This window comes from Herpailurus yagouaroundi, unplaced genomic scaffold (assembly GCF_014898765.1).
Source record: "Herpailurus yagouaroundi ecotype Mexico unplaced genomic scaffold, PumYag 163, whole genome shotgun sequence".
In the NCBI taxonomy this organism is placed as follows: domain Eukaryota; kingdom Metazoa; phylum Chordata; class Mammalia; order Carnivora; family Felidae; genus Herpailurus; species Herpailurus yagouaroundi.
In genome coordinates, this window is record NW_024412404.1 from 60,084,559 (window position 1) to 60,107,263 (window position 22,705).

The following is a 22,705-nucleotide window of genomic DNA, read 5'->3' on the forward strand; positions in this document are numbered from 1 at the left end:
GGTGGAAAAAAAGCTCCCATTCGAAACCGAAACTCCACATGGAAAGTTTCAATTTATACTTCCCCAAAAAGCAAGGACATCCCCAACCAAAAAGTTACGGCAAAATTTGATTTCAGAAATGTGACCCCTTGGATCAAGGCCACAGCAAGAGACGAATGCTTTCCTGGAGACACTTTCCACCCCCAGGGCATGTGAGACACGCCCCCCGCCCCCAGCCCCATAGCAAAAACTGGTAACACCACCCGAATAAAGACCCAATAATTTTTTTTTAAGTCACAAACTACACAAGGCAACAACTCTCGGTGAGGCAAAGTCAGCAGATAAACAACATTGGAGCCCCCGCCCCCGCCCCTGTGCTTGCAATAACAGAACAGTTCAAATGAAATTATAAATCATACTTATGACTTACGTTTTATAATGTGCGAAACTACAAAGTGTATTTAAATCATATATAAATTTAAGTCATTTATAAATCATATTTAAATAACAGAACAGTTCAGCTGAGATTGTAAATCATATTTAAAGTATGCTTAAAACGATTATGTGAAGAAAGAATAAAAACCATATGCAAAGAACAAGATTCCGTGAAAAAATAAGACTTGAAAATGAACCACACTGAAGTCCCCAAACTGAAAGTGATCCCCAAATGTCATTTAGACACTAAAACCAACAGTTGAGCGAGGAGAATGGGGGTTAGACAAGCAGGAAGATTTGATGGACGGGGAGATCAACGTAAGGGTATTTCACAGGGTGCAGTGCAGATGTATTCTGGGGGCAGGCAGAACCTGGAAGGGACAAAGGAAGGGCCAGGCTGGAATCAGGAAGGATTCCAGAGAAATGGCAGAGAAGCCAACAATGGGTTTTCCATCTGGGCACTTGCTAGACGTCCTGCCCCGGGGAAGCTCCGGCCCCGGCAATCTGAGCAGACTGTTCTCTGCTCACTTCTCAGAAGAGGCAGGGGTGAGTTCTCTCCTCTGATGCCCAGCCCAGAAGCTCGAATGTTCCAGAAGGAGCAGCCCCCAGCTGGCGAGGGGGAAGTCTTGGAGCTGCCGTGACGTACGAAAGCCCGTGAGCCCGAGGAGCCAGAGAAAAGTGTCTCTCAGCAGATACTAGTAAACTGAGATCACTTCCTGTGATGGTTAGACTGCGTGTCTTTAAATGTCCTGGCAATGGAGGGCACAGGGATTTATCTGGGTTATGATCTGCCCTTCAGGACCCTAGCTCAGCCCGGCCCAGCTGTGCCCAGTATAACCCAGCCGTTCTCAGTACAGCCCAGCATGCTGAGTCCAGCAAATTCCTTGCTGTTGGAAGGACAGCAAGTGGGGAGGAAATGGGGGGAAGGCACAGGAAGAACGCAAAGGCAAAGGGAAAGAGGGGAGGTCAGGTCTGCCCTGATAAACTGGGTCAAGGAGGATGAGTTCCCGCGGACACATGGAGGTCCCAGACCCCTAGGGTGTCTAAACTAAAGCAGGACAGGTGCTCAGTTAGCACAGGGAGGCTCTGGGACAGGAGGTGGGGGGAGCCCAGCAGCTCCCTGGACCCACCGAGCTCCTCCCTCCCCATCTGGGAAGGGATGGCTCAGGGACAGGGGGAGCAGGGTCTGCCTCCTGGGACCAAGAGGCCACAGAGGCAAGGCTTAAGGAGGTGGGGCCTGCAGACAGGCAGGTCTTTTGGGGGGGGGGGGGGGCAGAGAGGAGAGCCCAGCCAGGGGAGGATGCAGGGGAGAAGCGAGAAGGCAGAAGCACAGAGGATGGGCAGGGATGGAGTTCTTTGTGTCTGCGGGCAGAAGCCGCAAGCCCAGGCCCTCCCCATCACCTCCACCCCCACCTCCGAGGCCCGCTGGGGTAGGTGATGGCTCCCTCAGGGCCCTCCTTGGCCACCCACAGGCTGCCTCAGGACTGGGTGCTTGGAAGGGTCTGTCGGGGGTGAGGGCTGGGAAGGGGAGGCATCTCAGGTGGGAGGAGCGAGGTGGGGAGGGGCTGGGGAGGACGTGTCTGGACCACTGCCAGGTACAAAGGGTCTCAGCTCAGCCCATTGGGAGGGCGTGTTCTGGAAGTCCCCCATGGAGTGAAGGGGGCACCCGATGGGGAGTAAGCTCTGCGACTGGCCCTCCCCAAGCCTCCCTTTCCCTGCGGACACTTTGGGCGTGATCATGCCTAAAAGCCTGGAGACCAAGAAGCAGGCGGGATGCACCCCTGGGGGCCCCCAAGACCACCCTTTCCTCCCGCACCCGGGTGCCTTCAGAACAATGTTCCTAACTGGCTGAATTGAGACCTTGGGCCCTTCCACCCTTGGGCGCCCTGTTATTGGGGTTACTCTTGGTTCCGGGGGGCTCCCTGGCCTAGGCGAGAGGTGAGCGGGAAGACAGCGAGCGTCCCGATGGGTGGTGGACATCCGCCAGGACAGCCCTCCCAAAAGGTTGGCTGAGAAAGGCTTCCTCGCTGCAGTGCCCACGCAGGCCACACGGGGGCAGCGCGGGGCTGCGTTTCCGTGCCTCCCGCTCCCCAGGGCAGCTATCCCCAGAACCCCAGAAGGTTAGGGAGCGGGTTGCCAGTCCCCGCCCTCACCCCTGTCTCCACCTCCTCTCCACGCACTGCCTCTGCAAAACGCCTTAGGACGTTAAGCGCCGTGGGGAAAGCGGCAGGTTTCCAAAAGGCAATAAATCAAAGAGAGGGGCGGATCTGAAAGGGCCCCTGAAATCCTCTAGGCCCCAATGCCTGGTGGGTAGCTAGGGAAAACTGAGGCACAGAGAAGTGAAGTCACTTGCCCAGTATTGTCCAGCTCCAAGGCTTCCGGCTCGTTTTTCTCTCCAGGCACCCACTGCCTCCCTCATTCCACTGCTGGCTATCTGGGGATAGGGCTCCCCAGGCTTTGCTGTGGGCCGACTGGTGGGAATGACCATGGAGTCAGCTAGAAAGCCAAGGATGCACTAGTTGGGAGCGTGACTAATATGGGGGAGACCTTCTCATGCAGGTCAAGAAGTGGGAGGGCGGGTCGAATCCAGGAGGCCATCACGGAGGAGGAGGCCACACTTGAACTTGGCCTTGGGGTGGAGTAAGATGCTGATTCAGTTGAAGAGCAGGGAGGGGGCCCCTGGGGGGGGGGGGGGGAGAGTAACAGCTCCGGCAAAGTCAGGGAGGCAGGAAACGATCGAGCATCGGTGAGATACATGCTCTCAGGGGAAGGAGGAGATCAGAGGCCGGCCAGAGAAGTTTGCCCACATCCTGACGTCCACGCCGGCTGCCGAGGTCTCCCATCTTTAGAACTGGGGGCTGGCTTGGGTTTGGAATTTTCCTGAATTCCATTATGTTGAAAGTACAGAAAATGGCAGTTCTCCAGATTATCTCATTTGGAGGTAGGAGTAAACAAACGGTCTCCATGGCAACGGTGAGATGTCTGGCTGCCCCCCTGAGCTCTGGAGGCCAGCCCCGACCGAGGAAGGCGGCCACTCCCCATTCCTGAGTCATGACTCGAACTCGCAGCGCAAGGAGGAGCTGCCGGCCACAGGGGGGCCTCTTCTTAACCTCAGAACTGGCTGCTGGGACAGCCCGGGATTCCTGGGCTCTGAGAAAGCCTCAGACAGAAGTGGGAGGGCCCCGTGGAGTGGGCAGCCCCACCTGCTCCCCCCCCCTCCCCCCCAGGAAGGCAGGGGCTCTTCCAGAGGCCCAGCAGCATGCCTGGCTTAGCCTCGTCCTGTCCGGGTGGATGCAGGTCACAGAAGGGGATGCAGGGAGGTGGGAGCAGCAGGCCACTGTCATGTCTTGACCAGGGAAGAAATGGGCTAAGCGGGGTAATCAGGCTAAGCAGGGTTAAGACGGGCTGGTTGCAGTGACTTGGATGGGCTCAGGCCAGGGGCTGTCCCGGTTGTCTGGCCCCTGGACCTGGGATGACCCATGAAGGAGGTGGTCTGGAGCAGGGGCTTGGATAGGGCTGGCTTGCATATGAAAGGCTCACTCACAAGGGGGTTGTTTGCCCTCTCTAGGAGAAAGCTGGCCCTGGGGGGGGGGGGCCGGGGCGGGCCCAAGGACCCCCCGAGAAGTCAAAGCATCATGAAATACAGAAATTAAAACCATGATTAATACAGGGCTGGTGGCGAGGAACGGTCGGGATAAGGGGGCAGAGGCAGCAGAATGGCGGCTTCTGGGAGGTAGGGAAGAGGAGAGGAGTGAGAGAGTGGCTTGGGAAGGGGGAGGGAGTGGCTGTTTAGTCAAGGTGGTCCAAGGATGAGACTCCAAGAGAGGACCTGAAGGAGGCAGTGAAGGGGCGGAGGGAACCACCATGCAAGAGGCAGAGTGGGAGGGCAGGGGAGGTGGGTTCCAGGGTTGGTGGGACAGGCAGCAGTGATCGGGTGGGAGCTCAAAGATTTCGTCTACATTGGCTGGCTACTGTGACTGAGGTGGGAGCCAGCGGGGGAGGGGACCAGTGGGGGGAGGGGCCCAGTGGAGGAGAGACCTAGCAGAGAAGAGGCCCAGCAGGAGATTGACCCTGATGAGGATGACCAGTGGTGGAAGGACCCTGAGGGGGAGGGGCCCATTGATGGAGGGACCCTGAGGGGGAGGGGCCCAGGGGAGGAGGGACCAGAGGGGGAGGGGCCCAGAAGGGTAGGGCCCAGTAGGGGAGGTCCTAGAGGAGGAGGGGCCCAGCAGGAGAGGGACCCTGAGGGGGAGGGGCCAGTGGTGGAGGGACCCTGAGGGGGAGGGGCCCAGCGGGGTAGGGCCCATTGGGGGAGGTCCTAGCAGAAGAGGGGCCCAGCAGGGGAGGGTCCAGCGGGGGAGGTACTCCCCCCCCCAGAGGAGATTCCAGCCAGGCAGGGCCCGGTGGGGCAGGGTCAGACCCCAAGGGCTGGGAGGAGGGGGGGTGCTCAGTTAGTGTGGAGATGTGGTGGCCCCACCTGGACACGCACCAGCCGAGGCCTGGGAGCCATCAGCATAGAGGTGGCGGTGTAGACCATGGACTGGGTAACGCAGTCACAGGAGAGGACAGCTAGCTAAGAGAGCTGAGGACAGAGCGTGTCCCCCCTCCTCTCCCCCCGCCCCCAACATTTCAAGATCAGACAGAAGAGGCAGAGCCAGGAGGGAACTGCTCTGGAGGCCGGGGTCTGGGGTCTGGGGTCTCCCCGGTGATAGCGTCTCAGGAGGAGGGGAGCAGGGCCTGGAGACAGCTGCGAACGGTCTTTAGGGATGAACGTCCCCAAGGGACTCACTAGGGCACACCAACTTGGAACCGCTTTAAGTGAAATGTTAGTCACCCCCCAAAAAAGAATTCCATCCTCTCCTAAGCAGACCTGTATCGCCAAAAGATGGTGCTGAATTATTATACATAAAATCCTGTCAGTAAATATTTATGGCAATTTGTGTTCTCTGTTAAACAGGAACCTGCATCATGTCTTCCATTCTACTTCTTGGGCCCGCGATGTCTAACGTATTTATCATCGGCCCCTTTGCACGGGCGAGAAGGTGAAGGAGGCATCCCCAGGTGGGATGACAGCCGTGAGGCCCCGGGCACCCAAGCGCTTGGCCCGGAGGCTCTGGGGGCGCCCTGGCGGGTCTTTGGCAGGCGGCCATTGTGCCCACGCCATTTGGGGGAAACCGGGTCACGAGTTCCAGCTTGGCCTCTGACACACAGGAAATGCGGTGGCCTGGGGAAGGGTGGAGGTCACAGCAGAAAGAGGTCACTGCCCTCAGTTCCTCTCCTAGGTGGCGCCCCGTGGCTGTTGCAGTTCTGCATTGCTGGGGTGACGCTCCAATCTGTATCTGTCTGCCCCCCGAGGCCCCGGGTCCAGGCGGCAGGGACCAGGCCTGCTGTCCTGGGAACCTATCTCCAGGCATCCAGTCAGCACTCCATAAATACTTGGTGAAAGAAGCCAGTGAAGGAATCGGCGAATGAGCCAATTTGCAGCCCCCACCCCAAAGTCTGGCCCAGTGCCTTGTGCAAAGTAGATGTTCTGAAAACATTTGCTAAAAAATTAAGTTTTGACTCTTTGCACACTTTCTAGCTGAAGTGTGTCCCTTGGGGCCTTTGGGACAGTGGGGCGGGGCCTAGGGGTGGGCAGCCCACTTCTCAGGACGCTGCTGGCCCCTGTAGGCAGCCCCCAAGTCCTCCTCATCCTATAGGTGGGAGGCTTGGACGACTGTGCTGCCAGACCCACTGGGCAGAACAAAGTCGTGTTTATTTCCTTGTGTTTTCCCTAGAAGCTCCACTCACCATGCAGAGCCCTTGATGGGTGGGTCTGCAGAAGCAAGCCTATGGCCCAGAAGGCCCAGACCCATCCCTGACGGTCTTCCAAATGGGGGCTGAGGGGGCAGGAAAGGAGTTTGGAGGCTGCAGGGCTCTGTGGGCGGCGGGGGTAGCAGGTGGATGCTGGAGCATCACAGTTAAAGGCATTTGACTTTGAAGTTAACAGGTGAAAAATCTGAGTCGCCATTCTCCTGTTTCTGGGGACCAGAGTTGTGTGATCTCAGGCAGGTGTTTAGCCTCTGATCCTGTCTGTACTTTTCTAGACCGTTGTCTTAACTCTGACGCTCACTCATGAGGTTCACAAACGTGTGGATGTGGGAAAGGCCAGTGGTGTCCCCAAGATGACCAGGTGGCTGCATCTGCACTGAGGAACCCAGCCCGCCTGGAACTTGAACCCAGCACACCTGGCTCCAGCCCCAGGGATTGCCCTCCATCCCTTCCATCCCTCTTGGCGGGGCCGTTTGGGGGGCGCAAGGCAGATCATCCCTTTTGGTGGAAGAATGGTGAAGAATGGCTCAAGACTTGGGGGCGGGGAGCTGGACACTTTCCCACCTCGACTTCCTGGGCCCGGCCTTTCTCTGCGCCACTGGGTCCCGGCCGTAATCTCACCGCGTGGCTTGGGAAAACCATGAAACTCGGCGGGGGTGGGGGCGGGATTCAGCCTTGAAACAGATCTACCTGCTTCTAGATCCCACCTTAAAGGGGCCTTTCAGAGCAGGCAGAGCAAGGGTGCAAGCCAGAAAGCCTCATGCCCAGCGGCCTCCCTGCTAGCCCCAAGCTGTGCCGCAAGTAAGGGGCCTTCAGGGTGGGACAGGGGGCCCCCTTCGTATTCTCCTCCGCGCCCCACCCACAGGGCGGCCAGCAAATGCTGCCCAGCATGGAGTGGACCAGTCTGGCTCCTTGTTTAGCCCTAAGCGCAACAGTGTAGGACGCGGAAGCGGGCCTGCATGGGTTGGGGGGGAGGGGGAATAGGCGGGCCTGAGTCCGTGGCAGGGACGGGGGGCGGGCCTGAGTCCGGTCTCCTGTGCCCCTGGCTGGTGGCTGCAGCCACCCTCAGGAGGGTAAACTGGTGTCCCTCGCAGGCCGGCTGCAGCTTCCCCGGGACGCCACCGTTTCCACCTCGGTGCTCAGCCCTGGCCCGAGCGGGCTCTAGGGGAGCCATCTGCACAGCCCTAAGGAACCCAGGGCTGTCTGCAGTTTTTCACCCTTCTGCCCAAGACCTGTGCTGGAGCCCGTCTGCAAAGGAGGAGACGGAAGGGGGCCGGGGGGGGGGGGGGTGGCCAGGGCTGGAGACAGGGCCCAGACTGCCCGGGCGGGGCTTCAGGAGCAGGGACAGAGTAGAGGTTGTGGACTTGGGTCCAGCTTGGGGCCATGAGGCATGGCCGATGAAAGTGAGGTTGGAAGTCAGCCTTCCCATGCCATCCCTGGAGCATGAGTTCATGGAGGTCACTGGCCCCCAGAGGCTCTCTCAGGGACCAGAAACTACGCAAACTATTTTTGTAACTTTCAGAAGCAGCTCCCCTTGAAGCATGACCAACTAGGAAACAGCTGAACTTCAGAAACTCAAAACTGCCCATGCAGCTGATGTGGGTCTCCTAGGGAACTGAGAAAGTATAAAGAAAAAACAAAACTTGTCAGTGCTCAGAAATCACTTTTACCCAGAGATGGAGAGACAGTCCCACCTGGGGTAGGGACGCCCCCGGGCTCACTTGAAGAAACACACAAAAGAATGACTTTGACTTTGGGAGAAAGGTGGGGCTTTGGCCTGGCCTCACCCTGTCCCGAGCACCCCAGTCGCAGGGCCCTGCTGAAGAGGGAGACACAGCGTCTCAGGACGGACGCGTTGGGAGGTCTGGTTCTCTGCTAGGCAGCCGCCTGCCCACTCAGACCTGCTTGGGCCCCACAGGGCACAGCTGCGAGGGACAGGCCAAGGGCACCCACTCCCTTGACTGGCTGGCTGGACCACCCTCCTATGCGCAGCTGAATAATGACCCCTGAAGATGTCCATACCAGGGTCCCTGGAGCCTATAAATATGTCACCTTACACAGCAAAAAGGCCTTTGCAGACATGATCCTGAGATAGGAGAAGATCCTGCATTATCCGGGGGGGGCGGGCAGAGTAATCACCAGAGTCTTTCTGAGGAGCGGGAGGGTGACCGAGAAGGGCGACATTAACCACAGAAGCAGAGTCAGAGATTTGAAGGTGCTGCACCGAGGATGTAGGCCGGAGCCGCGGGCTAAGGAAGGGGGCGGCCTCCAGGAGCTGGAAAAGGCCAGGAGGCAGATTCTCCCCTAGCATTTCCAGAAGGAACAGAGCCCACACCTTGGCCGTGGCCCCATGGGGCTGATTTTGGATTTCCGACCTCCAGAACTGCCAGATAATAAACTTGTGACGTTTTAAGGCCCTAAGTTTGGCATAATTTGCTCCGGCAGCTGGAGGACAGTAATACAGCTCCCCCAGGGCCGCTGCTGCTCAGGCTGCTGGGGCCCAACCAGCGGGCCTGCCCGCTCCCAGCTGCTCAGCCAGAGCCTTGCCCCGGGTTCTGGGAAGAGGTTCTCCCTACAAGTCTCTACAGGATCTGCCTCGCCCGCCCGCATGCAGAGTGGCTACCCACAGGGTGAGATCTCTGGAGCATCAGGAAAACACCGCCCACACCCAAGACCTCCCCGCCTCCCTCCCTGCGGGCTGAGACCAGAAATTCCTCCGGAGCACTGCCTCTGCTTCTGTTCCACACAGGGGCATTTGGGAAGAGGTCATTCCAAAGGGAGGTTTACACGAAGATATAGACGATCCGCATCCTTAACGTTCCCTGCGAGCTGGTTCCCAAGTAGGGGTGGGAACAAAGCAGAGGGGGTTCCCGGAAAGCCTCCGGGACAGGGAATCAATCAATCCTGGAGACTCACCCGTCCATCCTGCCCCCTTGTGTCCCACCCGCCCTCTTTCTCCTCGAAGGCTGGATTTTCTCTGCTCAGCGACGCTGTTCCTGGCTCCCTCATCAAGAGATGGGCTCCTCCTCTTTCCAGGTCTGGACTCACTGGCCCCCTGCCTACAATGCACCCCTAGGGGGAGCAGTGCTGGGAGAGGGACGCTCCCAGGGTGGTCTTTTCAGAACTAGGGGAAAACCATGGCCCATGCTGGCCCCAGGCCTCCAGAACCGCAAACTTGAGACAACCCCATCTCCTCCCACAGGCTTGCCCATCCCAGTGCAGCCAAGGGACCCTGAGTGCCTAGTGACAGTGACACACACCCAACGACACCAGGAGTCTCAAAATCACTGTCCCCAGGGCCAGGCCTGGGCCCAGAAATGAAGGAAACAGCCATGATGACAACAGTCTAGGATACTCCCTTTCACTTTGGTTTTGGATGACAGGCTCGAGGCTGTTTGGAACAGTACCCGTGCCATCAACGGGAACCAGGCCCGAACGTGAGAAAGCAAAGCAGAGGCAACCGACATGCCCTCCGGAGAAAGGCCCCTTGAGAGAGACTGTCTGGATGGCACCCATTGGCACAGAAGGGCTGGGCCTGCCTGTGGTCACCCCACCTTCAAATCCAAATGTCTGACGACCGCGTTAGGCTGGTCTACGGGCAGGGCTGGCCCTGGGACCCTGACTCACACCCACAGGAGGCCTCTGGTGGGGAGTCACTGATAACGTTGAAGCCCTTCCTCCTCTGACAGTCTCTCTCTTGTCACCATATGCCGTAGGTCCCCTCACGCAGCGTGCACAGAAAGCACGCAGCTCAGACTCTGAACTACTTCTGAGACTCATTTGTGCACAGCAGACACCATGGAGAACCTAGCACGAGTGCTTGGGGGCGGGGTGGGGTGAGGAACAGCATGCATTCCCAGGGACCGGTCACAGGGGTCCACATTTAATTGTGTTCAATATTAATAAAAATACAGCATAACTGGTTCACTTAACATACCTTCCACTACTAAGGGCGTACAACGGAGTACAATCCGATATACAGCTTTGGGGACACAAAGTAACTTCAATACCAGGTCATGAGAAATGCTCCGTTTCACTTTGGTTTTGGATGACAAGCCCCAGGACCGCCGCTCAGAACGGCACCTGCACTGTCAAGGGGAACCGGGCCTGAACGTGAGAAAGCAAAGGCAACAGATATGCCCTCTGGCGAAAGGCCCCTTGAGAGAGACTGTCCGGATGGCACAGATTGGCACGGAAGGGCTGGGCCTGCGTATATAAAAAGATTTGTATAATAAACCAAATAATATTGGAAATAAGACCTCCAGTAATACTTGTGTAAGAAGCAGAATTACACTGCATGTTATTCACATGCATAGGAGCGTGTAGGAAAAATCCTGTGTTGTAATTATGGCTGGAGTGGAACAGCAAAACACGCACTGAAAACGACAAGGTAATTGGCAGGGAAATTAATCCACGGAAGGGCCGCGTCCAGGGCAGGGGTGCCTCATCAGCGACACAACAGAAAGGGAACCCACTCAGAGAACGGACCCACGCACGCGCACACATCACCCCCCACTGCGAATAAATACACACACACACACGCTGAAAGTGAGATCTCCCCGCAGCTCCCTTGTGCTCCGGCCAGACTCCCTGCCGGCCGCTGCTCCGAGCGCCGGCCGGCCGTGAGAGATGGGGGTGGGGGGTTGCTGTCCCAGAAAGCGGGTCTTCAGCAGCAGAAACAGCTCGGCCGTGCCAGTGCGGACGGAAGGCCCTACCCGTGCCTCCCGGAGGGCTGTGCCTCCCACCTCTGATGGCAGAGAGGTGACGGTTCCGGGGCTGGAGAGCTGAGCAAAACCTCACGTCTGCGCGTGATGGCCGGGCACCTGCACGTTTGCGCTCCCGGACTCTGGTGTAGGGGACCCTGCCCGGAAGGTTCTGGTTCACCTTGCAAACACTCCGGTGCGAAGCTTCCCCGAGTTCGCACCCGGGGCTCCAGCCCCCTCTTCAGTCTCTCCCCATCACCTCCGAGAAACGACGAGACCGTGAGGCCATCCGTTGGTGGGCCAAGCGGTCGAGCGGCCTGGAAAGTCCCATGAAGAATCGCAGCACACCCACGTGTGGCTCGCTGTTTCTGCCTCGGGACACATGTGTCTTGTAGTTTGCGGAAACGGGGAGGGCCTCTGGCCACACGTGGCGGAGAATGTGGGCAAGGAGCTGATTCCAGGGGGTGGGCAGAGCGACGGGGCCCGTCTGTGGCCACAGCTAGAAGTTCACACACCCTCCGGGTCTGACGACCTCGTGTGCGTGAGGAGGGTCCAGGACACCTAGATTTCCCAGAGAGTTCAATTCCTTGAAGTTGCTCAGTGTGGCATTAAAGCAGAAATTTCCCTTCTAATTATAAGCTGAGTTTGTATCCCGATTATAAACTGCATGAGCTCTCGAGAAGCCCTCAAAAGTGGCAGAAAAGGAGCTACGGCTGGTGAAATGCAGGAATGGTTCATCTGAAACATTCGTGTTCTGGTTAAACATAAGTAACACCAGGACAGGATGGGAGGCGTCCGAGATGAACGTGCTTGGGCTTTTTGTTCTCTTTCGTAAAAGTGAAGTTAACAAGGTTCAGATCTGAAGAGAAGAAAGGGCGGACCTCGGAGTAAAAGAGAAAAAAGGAAAGCGTCTGTCTCCTCGCTCTGCCCAAATGAAGGTATCGGCCCGACCGGTGTTTCAGGACCGAACGGAAGTGTAACTCGGACAGTGTCGCGGCGTGACCTCTAGCGTGATGGCGCGACCTCCGGCGTGGCGACGTGACCTCCAGTGCGCTCACTCGGATCCCACCCTGTCAGCCCCCAGCCGCGCTTCCTTCCCGCCCCCCCACAGCCCGCCTGGTGCCCCCCGCCCCACCCCCACCCCCGCCTGGACCCCGCAGCCCAGCCACTGTGCCGCAGGAGGGAACGGTTCCCAAGTGGAGCTTCCAATGGCCCGGGATGGCGGAGCCCCGTGAAGGGTCAGTTGCCAGGTTGTTTCACACCACAAACGGTTATACTGAACAGGTGCCTAGGGAGGGGAAGAAGAATCATCTGGGGGTTTTCTCCACACTGTTGAGGAAGAGGGCCCCGCCCCCCAAAGAGATTTTTAAATCACGGTAACAGTGGAAACCGCAGGGGGACCCTGACCCTCAGGTCTTCTTCCAGGCGAACGCCTCGTCGGCGAGCACCTGGGCCAGCCTGGCGTTGAAGGGCCCGTAGAAGTCCTGCAGGATCTTCTGGGTGACCGGCCACATGGGGCCCAGGTTCCGGTCCTCGGGACGTCGCGCGTTGGATGCGGGGCTCTTTGTCATCAGGGTCTCTTGTTTCTCACCTAGGGGTCCTGGAACACAAAGAAAAGACTGTGAAGCAGGAGGCCCGGCAGGAAGGAGCTTCGCAAAACTCCCAGCCGTGCTTTGTGTTGGGCCAGGAGTTCCCCTCCCCTCAAGAGCGCTCGGTCCTCTGGCCAGACCCGTCCTGGTCCTGGAGTTGCTGAGGACGGAAAGTGGCAGCGAGCCATCGCGAAGGAGCAGGTGCTGTCCAGCCTGGGGCTGGACACCTGCCCGCAGAAGTGCAGCTGCGGCTCTGGGAGGCAGCCTCCCCTGAGCCTCACCACCTCCCGGTCTCAGTGCCAAATACCCACAAAGGGCTGGCTCCCGTGGCCGTCAGCCTGTGTCCGTGGATAACTGTGCGAGCTGCCAGGCACAGTCCATGTGCTTAGATTTTCCTACTAACCAGCCTGCTGGAGTCCTGCCAGTGTCATTTCTGCTTCAGGCTGCTGATGCAAAGGGCCTGTGGCTGGGCCATATTTCACCCTGTGTGTTGTGCCGTATCATGGCCGTGGGGGTGGTGGGGCAGGAAGGCCACCTGTGCCCAGAGACCCTGTAAGCTGAACCTCCACCTGCACCAAGATCAGTGGGGAGAGGCCTGGGAACAAGCCAGCCACCTCTATCCCCTGCCCCCTGGACGGTTAGTCCCTCACTGGCTTAACCGTATCACTGCTCAGGCCACTTTGTGCCAGGCCCTCGGGATCGGGCCAAAGTCCCCGAGCCCTTACACAGAAATACCATATTCCGCTGTTGCTGGGGTGTGTGCAGCAGAAGGAACAGAACTGGCCTCGCTGTCCATCTCAGAGACTAAAGTCAAGCTCACCAACACAGCAGAGTCTACGAGGGACCCACTCCAAGAAAAATGGTTCTAGGCCTTCAGAGGAAAAAGCAATCACACTCCCTCCTACCACTATGACGAAAGGGTTCTGAGGCCAGTGGAGGGTAAACACATTTTAAGGAATATGCCATCAACAGAATTCCTGGGCCAGATCATTAGATGGGGCTGCGGGAGTGCTTGAGCTCTGGCAGTCCTTGGGTGCCCATCCACGTGGGCAGCCCTCTGTGCCCAGAGACCCACCCCTACAAGCCATCACCCTGGCCACCGGCAGTGGACTCTCCTAGAGGAAGGTGGCCATGTGGCCCTGACGCCAGGGGCCCCCCAAAACCTGAGAGCATGCCATGACCCGTCCACTCCCTCCTCGGAGCCTGCGGCCTCTGCAAGACCGTTCCAGCCATGCTCGGACATGTCGCCCAGCCCAAAGACTCAGTCCGCAGACTACTCCTTCCATGACCCCTTCCACCATTCCTCCTGGGACCCTGGAGGCACGTATACGAACCAACCGTCTCTCTGCCAGGGACTCGGCTACCAGTGGCTTCCTCCTCTTCTCTTCCTCTGCTGGGCTGGAACCTCCCAGATGAAGGACCCCCTCCCCCCACCCCGGCACCAGGCCCCGCGCCTGAAAAGCACGTACCGAACCAGCCGCCCGGCCCGGCCCAGCCCGGCCCCGCCCGGTGCGCAGAGTCTGTCTGCGACTCAGCGAGCACCTCGGACAGCCAGTGTCCACGGAGCTCATGCCTGCTCCCAGGCCACCAGCGTGACATTCATACCGAGGTTGAGGAACTGGAAGACCCTGTGCATGGTGTACTTGACGTTGGAGGCGTGGTCTTCCAGGCGAAGGACCAGGAACTGTTCTTTATTAAACACGGTGAGCCAGTCCAGAAGGTACACAGCATACAGACCGACCTGGAGCCTCACCTAGAACCAAGGCAGAAGGCGGGCATCACTTCGGGAGTAATTTCCCTAACGCTTTTCCAAACGTACGAGGCCTGAGTACAAACCAGCACCAAGAGTTACCCGAGCAAACAACTGCCTTCAAAGGATGGATTTTATTTTATTTTTTTTAATGTTTATTTGTTTTTGAGAGACAGAACGTGAGCAGGGGCGGGACGGGTGGGGGGTGGGGGAGAGACACGGAATCCGAAGCAGGCTCCAGGCTCCAAGCTGTCGGCACAGAGCCCAACACGGGGCTTGAACCCACCACCCGTGAGATCATGACCTGAGCCGAAGTCGGACGCTCAACCGACTGAGCCACCCAGGCGCCCCTATTTTTTAATTTTTTTAAACATTTATTCATTTTGGAGAGACAGGGACAGAGTGCAAGCAGGGGAGGGGCAGAGAGAGAGGGAGACACAATCTGAAGCAGCCTCCAGGCTCCAAGCTGTCAGCAGAGCCCGATGCGGGGCTGGAACTCACGAACCACAAGATCATGACCTGAGGCTGAAGTCAGATGCTTCACGGACTGAGCCACCCAGGCGCCCCCAAAGGATGGATTTTAAACGCCATGCTTTCTTGAGTCTTCAGGAAGGGTTCTGAGCTCCTGACACAGAAGATTCCTACTTAAGGTCACAGTTAATTCTCACGACAACCCTGGAGGTGGCTCCGCGACACGTTCCACAGTGGAGACTCAGGTGAAGGAAGAGGTCAAGACCGTACCCGTGAACAGCGCAAACGTTCTTTGCACGATACCCTGGCTGTTTCTGCTCCTACACCCAGCACACGACAGCCACGAAAACCACGTTCAACACCCCAGAAACAAGCCAGGTGAGTGAACCGCCCCGTGCCTGGTGCCACCAGAGCATCCGTGACCAGGGGGCTGTGTGTACATCCAAAGAAAGCAGTGTCACGCACAGCCACTCCTTCCCACCTCCACGCCCGGGGTGACGTCCTCCCGTGCCTTCTCTCACGCCAGGCTGCAAGCTTGCGCGGTGAAGAATTCACCTTACCCAAAGGAAGTCTGGCCTCTGGCCTCAGCTCCTGGGAGGTGACCTCTAGGCCACCTGGGATGTCCTGCCTGATAAGTGGCTTGGCTGGCCTGGGGCATCTGGCCACCGGAGAGTAAACAGTGAGACTGACTGACAGGGGATCGGTCTGGCCTGCAGCAGGGACTGGACGGTAAAGGCCAGCCAGGCGGATGGCATGTGACTGAGTCCCAGTAAATACTCCAGACACCACAGGCTCGGGTGGGCGTCCCCGGATGGCAGTGCTGTGTGTGGCCACATGTGCTCCTTCCCTGGGTGGGAGTGGGGGGGGGGGGGGGGTTCAGTGGGTGTCCCTTCTGTGCAGGAAGCACGGTCTTCAGTGAGTCCTGCGATTCCTTCCGGGGAGCTACCGAACCCCAAAGTGGTTTGGGGGACCCCCTGCCTTACAAACATGGCAGAAATGAGAGTGGCCGTGGGACGTTCCCTCTGACTTCACAGCTGCTGCTCAGCTCTTCAAAGCTTCGGGAAAACACCAGAGCTCTCCCCTTCCGCCCACAGCCCCTTTCTCCTGGGCCCCCCGCCCTCCCCCAAGTCCTGGGGACCCTGCCCCATTTCCGGTCTGCCGCTCTGCCTCTGCGACCTTCCCACATTTCCACCTGCTGCCTCTGCCTAGCTCCACGCCAGCCCCTCCGGTCAGGCCCAGTTGTCACAGCCTCCTAACGGGTGCTCCAGTCTGGTATCCGAGGACCCACCCCTGGCCCGTCACCAGTGCGAGCTGCCCCACCTGCTGGCCTGGCCCCTCCGGCCCCGCTCCCAGCCTGCCTGCCGTCCGAGCGTGGGGAGCCCTTGGTCTGGCTTGCGCTCGGCCCCCAGGCACCCCCTCCCAGCCTCAGCCGCTCAGCTGCGTAGACAGACGCTCTCCCTTCAGGGTCCCTCTCTCCCTCCCAGCCCGACCCGGGGCTCCTCCAGCCTGCCGGGCTCCGGTGCTCCTCGGGCGACGTGCCGGACACGGTGGTGGCAGGGCGGTGAAACGTTTGACAAAATACGTACAGAAGCCGACTAGTCTCATCTCTCGCTAGTCTTTTCCCACTTCCTTCTTTTTCTAATCAGGCAGGAGGATGCGGAGGAAGATAAACAGTGAGAAGCGATAAGCGGTCTCCAGAATTCATTAGCTGCCTCCTGTCCCCCCAGGGTTGTTGCTGCCTCACGCGCCGGCCCATAAAGAAGACCCCCCGAGCTGGGCCAAAGCCGGAGAGAGAACGAGTACGTGCCAGCCTCAGAAATCACGCGTGCGGCACCCCTAACACAGGCAGACCGTAACGAGCGTGCCTTCTGGAGTCATGGGCCTCACAGAGCAGGTCAAGTCTCTGTCGGGCTCGCTGGCTGGCCCCTCCCAGGGAGAGCCAGCCTCACGAGGGTGATCTTCCGGAGAACCTGCCTGTGCAGCTTGAGAACTTTCTAGAAGGACAGAAGCTGCTGTTTGTGGTGGGGATGGGGGGCGAGGGGATGATACAGCAGCCAGAACGCATTCCTGACCTGGCCACAGGTGACAGACTATTTCTCCGAAAGCCTGTCGGCTCCCTCCGTGGGCAGAGCCCCCCAGCACAAAGACCCGCGGGCTGAGGCCTCCTGCAGCAGGGCCTTCCTTCCCAGGCAGGGACGGTCCTGGCGGGGTGGGGGGTGGGGGGGGCGGCGGCAGGGCAGGGAACAAACCCCACGGGGTTCTGCAGGCCACAGGAGGCGAGGAGGCTCCCCTGAACACCTCCCCTTCTGGCCAGCCCTGGTCCCCCTTCTTCCTCCCCCTCCCTCCCTCCCTCCCCCCTCACCACTCCAGGAAAGCTCCGGTCACCCTGAGCGACGCCTCCCGGTGCACGCGGCATCATTACCACAACTGTGTGCCATCGACACAAACCCAAGACGGGCCCACTTGGAACGGTTTTTCTTCACCTTTCCCGGCAGAGGCCGGAGGATCCAAACGGCACGAAGATAAAAAGGGCATTTAGGGGAAGTGTCTGATAGATGTAAAATTACAAGACAGCAGAGCTGAGAGAAGCCTTTGAGGTTATCTGCCGCGGCCAACTCTTGCTGGAAAAATGGAAGCCCAGGGAGGGGTGGGGGCCCGCCCGGGGTCAGCTGGGAGCACCCAGCGGCACCCGGAGCGGACACCGGGCCCCCGCCACCAGGGCTTTTCCTGCCACACAGGGAAAGAGCCCAGGAGGGGTGGGTGCGGGGCTCTTTCCAGACAGGCTCCATGCCGAGCCTCTCGGTTCCCGATTAGGGGTTTAGGTGAGACACCTACACAGCCTACCCGGTATCCGCTAGTCTCAAAAACTCCCCATTCATTCATTCATTCATTCATTCTGCAAACAGTCGAGTGCATGCTACGTGCAGGTACCCCCCTAGGCAATGGAGATGTGTTGCTATGTAACAGCCGTGGCCCCCCGCCTCACGGAGCCTGGAACCTCGTGGGGGACACAGAGCCGAGCTGCTGAAGAAACAACCCGCAACCACCAGTTGTGATTCATGCTGCAGGGAAACAACTGGGGTGGAGAGAGAAAACAGAGGTCAGTAAGACCCAGAGGATGAGAAACCCTGCAGCATCCAGGGGAAGCACGTTCCAGGGAAAGGGGCTGGAACCGGTCTCTCCAATCCGCCTGGAAGGTGCTAGACAGACTGATGGGCCCACCCCCCCAGCTGCTGTCTTCTGTGGGCCGGGGCTGAGCCTGAGGGTCCCACTGCTGACAAGATCCCCGCGGATGCTGACGCTGCCGGAACCCTGCTTCGCGAACCCCCGATCCGAGGCGAGAGGCTGGCCGGAGGACCTAACAGGAGAGAGTGTAGCTGCAGAGAGCAGTGACAGAGAGGGGGCGGCTGGGAGGAGGTGGAGAAGGAGGCGGGGACCGGCTGGTGCACTCCAATGCTGCTGGAAGGCAGGGGATGTCTTAGGAAGGGTAGCACCAGGGTCCGCAGATGTTTGAAAAAGCTCTCCCTCCCTGCGCCGTGGCTGAGCTGGGACTCACAGCTGGAGGGAGATTTGCGTCCCTCACCCCAGAATTGAAGGTTCGCGCCCAAGAAGAGGGTTTCCAACTGCTCCTCACTGCCTGGCTCTTCCTGGTGAGCAAGGGGCTGAAGGGTCACGGCCAGTCTGTGACGCCCCCCACCCCGTCCTGTCGACCAATCCTGCCCCTGGACACCTCTCTCTGACCTAAGGTGTCGGCTCAGCCACCCCCTCGCCATCCTCAGCAAAACATGAGATGGAATGAAAAAGCCAGTTCAGACCTGTGCTCTTAGGAGCTAGCCAGGGAAAGGAGGGAATGCCATGAGTCCGAAAGGCCGCAGGACCTGGGATGAACCCTAGGCCTGTTACCCGCTCTATGTCTCTGGGTGTGAGCGTCCATGTCTGTGAACCTCAGTGTCCTCATCTGTAAAAATGGGCATGGATTTCAGGGCAGCACGGACGACAGAACACGAAGAGCTCAAGACTGTGCCTGGCGCAGAATCAGCGGCGGACAAAGCTCGGATCCCATCGTCCCTCTCTCACTGGCAAAGGCTTGTGATCAGGAAGAATTTCCAGCACACCCCAAAGTGGAGGCCCATGACGACTCCTGTGTACTGATCACCCGGTGTCTCCCGTGTTTCAGTGCTCCCAGCTGGAGGCCAACAGGGCAGCGGAGGGGAGGGCACCCCTTTCTTGTCTGTGGGACAAAGTGGCTGTGGAAATCCCGCCTCCTAGAAACCTATTCAAAGGCAGGTGAGACCTGCATCCGGCCAGCTCTGTCCCCGTGGCCCTGACTGTGCCGAGGCGCTGACCCGGTGAGCTCTGGGCGGTGCAGCGGGCCCCGGGTTCAGACTGCACGTGTACATCAGACACTCACTCTTCTGGGACAGAAACACAACGTGAAGCCACTGAAATGCCACTGAAATAAGCCGTACCCTCACAGTCAGGAGCTCTGCCCGGCCCTGCCTCGCCCTGCCCTTCCAAATCCAGCCAGCTTGGGGCGCTCCCTTGTAGAAGGCCCCCGAAGCAAAGCCCTCACCTATCCCTCCCTCCCTTTCGGAGCACCTGCCACATAACCTCTTGAAGAGAGAACTCAGTAGTAACACGGCCTGGAAGAGGACGGTTCCAGCACCTTCTCTGAACCACACCAGCTGGACGCATCACCTCAACTCTCCCTGTTCTGCCTCCCGCCCCCTCCCTCTCCCTTCCAGGTCACCCCATGGCCGTGCTTCTTCCAGCACTGAGCGCGGTGCTGAGCACAGAGTCGGCACCCACTGTATGCCCTTGGAGACGAATCAAGTCTCAGCTGTGAATGAAGCCAGTCCCCAAACCACGCCACACCTAGGAAGTTTCAAGAAACGTCTCCAGGTAGTGGCTCTTCTCTCCTGCAGGCCCTGCACAGATGACCCTCACGGTCATGAGCAATCATACTAAAAAGCAACAGCTAAGAACCAGAGCCATTTTGAAGCAAATGCTGCACTCGGCCTGCCGGCCAGCAAACACATGGCTTCCCCATCATCCCACCGCTTGATCCGATCCAGTCCAACCCCTGTCCACGTCCTTTCCACTAGTCCTCCTAATTGTTTCTAGAAACTTCCACCGTCTCCTACCCTGACTCAGCCCCCAGTCCTCTTACAGAAACCCCACCCCACCCCCACCCCGGCCTCCCTGTCTCTGGGAGACACCCCGCCAGCCCTGGGCGCCATACATCGGGCATCTTTCTGAAACACAGATTTGCTACGACTGTTAAACCCTCCCTGGGGACCCATGTCAGGCCAGACTTCCAAGGCTCACACCCCCCTCTTACCATCGCCCCACCACCCATGCAGCCATGTGCTGCGCCCAGCTGTGGCAAACGCTCTCCGTGCTTAACTCTTCGGCCTCTGCCCGAGCTGCTCCCTGCACCTGGACAGATCACCACCTCCACGTCCCCAGCCCGTCATCCTTCAGGCCTCGGCACAACCACTGCCTTTCCTAGACGTTCCCCTGGTGCCTTGGGTTCAGGTGGCCTCTGCTGGGAGCCAGGGCTCCTGCCCCAGCCGCTAGGTCACTCTCCCTGCCAGGACCGGGACTGCCCGGGGGCACAAGGACCAGGCCTGTCCTGTCACGGCTGCCCTCCCAGCCCATGTGCCATGCACAGACACGGTCAAATGACGAATGCACGTGCAGGGAGGCAGAACACGCTGCCCCGAAATATACCACTTTGGCATGAGGATTATTTTGAGCCCAAGGCAACTGAGAAGAAACACAAACATAAGAAAAGCTCTCCGCCCTCACCGTATTTGCCTCCAAGCCGTACACAAATTTGTCAGGGTGCCCTTCCTCCCCTCTCCACCAGGACGGACCAAATTAATCACTGGAGACAACCCTAGACCTTTATCAGCCTTAAGACAGCATCAGAGGATGTGACGTAACAAACCTCGATAAAACCAGCCCTTATCAACCATTAGCTCCCCCATACGTTTACCTGCCTTCCCAGGATTTGCTACCCTAGAAACTCAAAGTCCTCTCGCTTTGTCTGGTCACCTCTCTACAAATGTCCTTTTCTCCTGTCGGGATGTTACACAAGCCTGAGTTCTAACCGTCCCTCTGAGCTACTCATCACGCACGGGTGCAACACACGTTAATAAACTTGGGGTTTTTCTCTCTCTTGTTAGTCTTTTGTCGGTCTAATTCGCAAGGCCCGGACCGGCAACTCTAAGATGGCTGCAGGACAAGGGTTCTTCATTTGTCCCCTACGCACGGAGGAACTATCAACAGCCTGGAACGGCAGTCTTATGACCCGATTTGAGGACGAAGCAATGGCATCTCAGAGAAGCTAAAACGACTGTCCAGAGTCACACAGCTTAGTAAACGCCCCAGCTGGGAAGCGAACCCACCCCTCTGTCTGGCTCCAAAGGCCATTCCTCTACCCTGTGCCGCTGGGCAGATTCTCGGTTTATCTGTGCCCCTGTCCGCATCTTCTCTGACACACTGAAAACTCCAGCCTCAATCCAACCTGCTGCCTCTGTGCATCCTGCCGGAACCAGGACCCTGCGTTCCAGATACGACGGCCTTGAGAACAAGGAAGAGGGAGGGAAACCTCTTGACCCCGAGCACCCCACGCCCAGGGGGTTCCCAGCCTCCACCTCGAGCACATCGGTCTGTGCCGTCCCACATGCTGCGCTCCGCAGAGCAGTGGTGAACCACGCCCCGCGACGGGGCAGCACCAGCTTCACTGTGTTAGGCTCTCCGGCAGCACCAATCTGCTGAAAAGGCAGACAACCCAGGGTGCTATGCGGTAGAAAGCCACCCCCAGCTGAAGGGTGCTGAATTCACCACCAACAGCTTCTTCTGAATTAAAAAAAAAAAGGCAAGAAATGTACAGCCACATTCCTGAAGGCAAGTAAGAGAAAAGCAAAAGAGAGATCAACGGGAGAGAGTTTTCCATTTAGGCCCTGTCGCAGGAATGCTGAAAGTCACCGGTGGGTGATTCGTTAAACCACCAAAACAATCCGCCATCGATCAGGGAACGATGCTTAAGACGATTCGAGAGCTGGGTCCCCGCGTCTGCCAATCCTAATTGCGGGGTGGGTTTTTGCAGCCTCACTGAATGGCAATCTCCCTAAATGTACCCTCATTCTCTGCGGGGAGAGGAGAGAGCATTGTAATGGGGAGATGAGCAGGGAAGAGAGCCTGGTGCCAGCCGAAAGGGCCCAGCCTTTCTACAGTTTTTATGCCCGTGCGTATTTGTTTGTGCACTCGCCACCGCGGCTCAGAGGCATGGGGAGAGGCAGTTGCACGTTAAAATGCTTCTCTGCGTTTATATGCTAAAATCCCATCTACCGTGCCACCTGCCTAATAACCACCAAGTGGCCTGCTCTGTAAGGGGGCCGGCTTCCAGGATACGCACAGGCATGGCATTGTTGAGGGTGTTGTTGTAGACGCAGGCACGCAGGGAATAATCGAGCATGCAATTCTCAAACAGCTGCAGAGCTTCTGTCACTTTCTCGTGGAAGTCATCAGCAGATTTATTCGAACTTGCAAAGTAGAGATAGTCGGAGTACAACCTGTGAATAAAATAAACGGAGACTTTTACCACCCGGGACTGAAATCACGCGACGCGGGTGACGACGGAAATCGACATGCAATGACATTACCTCGTCTCGTTCATTAGGACGCTGCCATTTCTCTTGGTTCCCCTGCAGATGAGCCCCGTCCCTACTTCCTCCCACACCTGCCCACCCCTCACCGGGCCACCCACGCTCTCCTGGATTCGGACATGTCTACACTGGCCCCCCGACCAACCACCGGTACTTCTTAAATCCTATCGAGCCACTTCAGCACGCAGCTGTTTTCACTGGAGCGGTGAGCTTAGAAACACCAGATTGTGAAAACTGTGCGACGGCAAAGACGGGCCACGAAAATGTTATGCTCCTTCCGGTTTCTCTCTC

At 58.2% G+C, this 22,705-nt stretch overlaps 1 protein-coding gene across 5 annotated transcripts in view; it reads right to left on the reverse strand.

The window, feature by feature from the left end:
- Positions 1 to 12,070: 12,070 nt before the first annotated feature.
- Positions 12,071 to 22,705, reverse strand: part of CHST15 (carbohydrate sulfotransferase 15) — an 81,795-nt gene continuing 71,160 nt past the window's right edge. For all 5 annotated transcript variants that reach the window (XM_040486698.1, XM_040486702.1, XM_040486700.1 and 2 more), the window contains exons 6-8: positions 22,165 to 22,321; positions 14,123 to 14,270; positions 12,071 to 12,528 (exon numbers count right to left, since the gene is read on the reverse strand). In XM_040486698.1, coding sequence (XP_040342632.1) covers positions 12,338 to 12,528; positions 14,123 to 14,270; positions 22,165 to 22,321 — 496 coding nt within the window. In that variant the 3' untranslated portion in view covers positions 12,071 to 12,337. The remainder of the gene's footprint in view (positions 12,529 to 14,122; positions 14,271 to 22,164; positions 22,322 to 22,705) is intronic.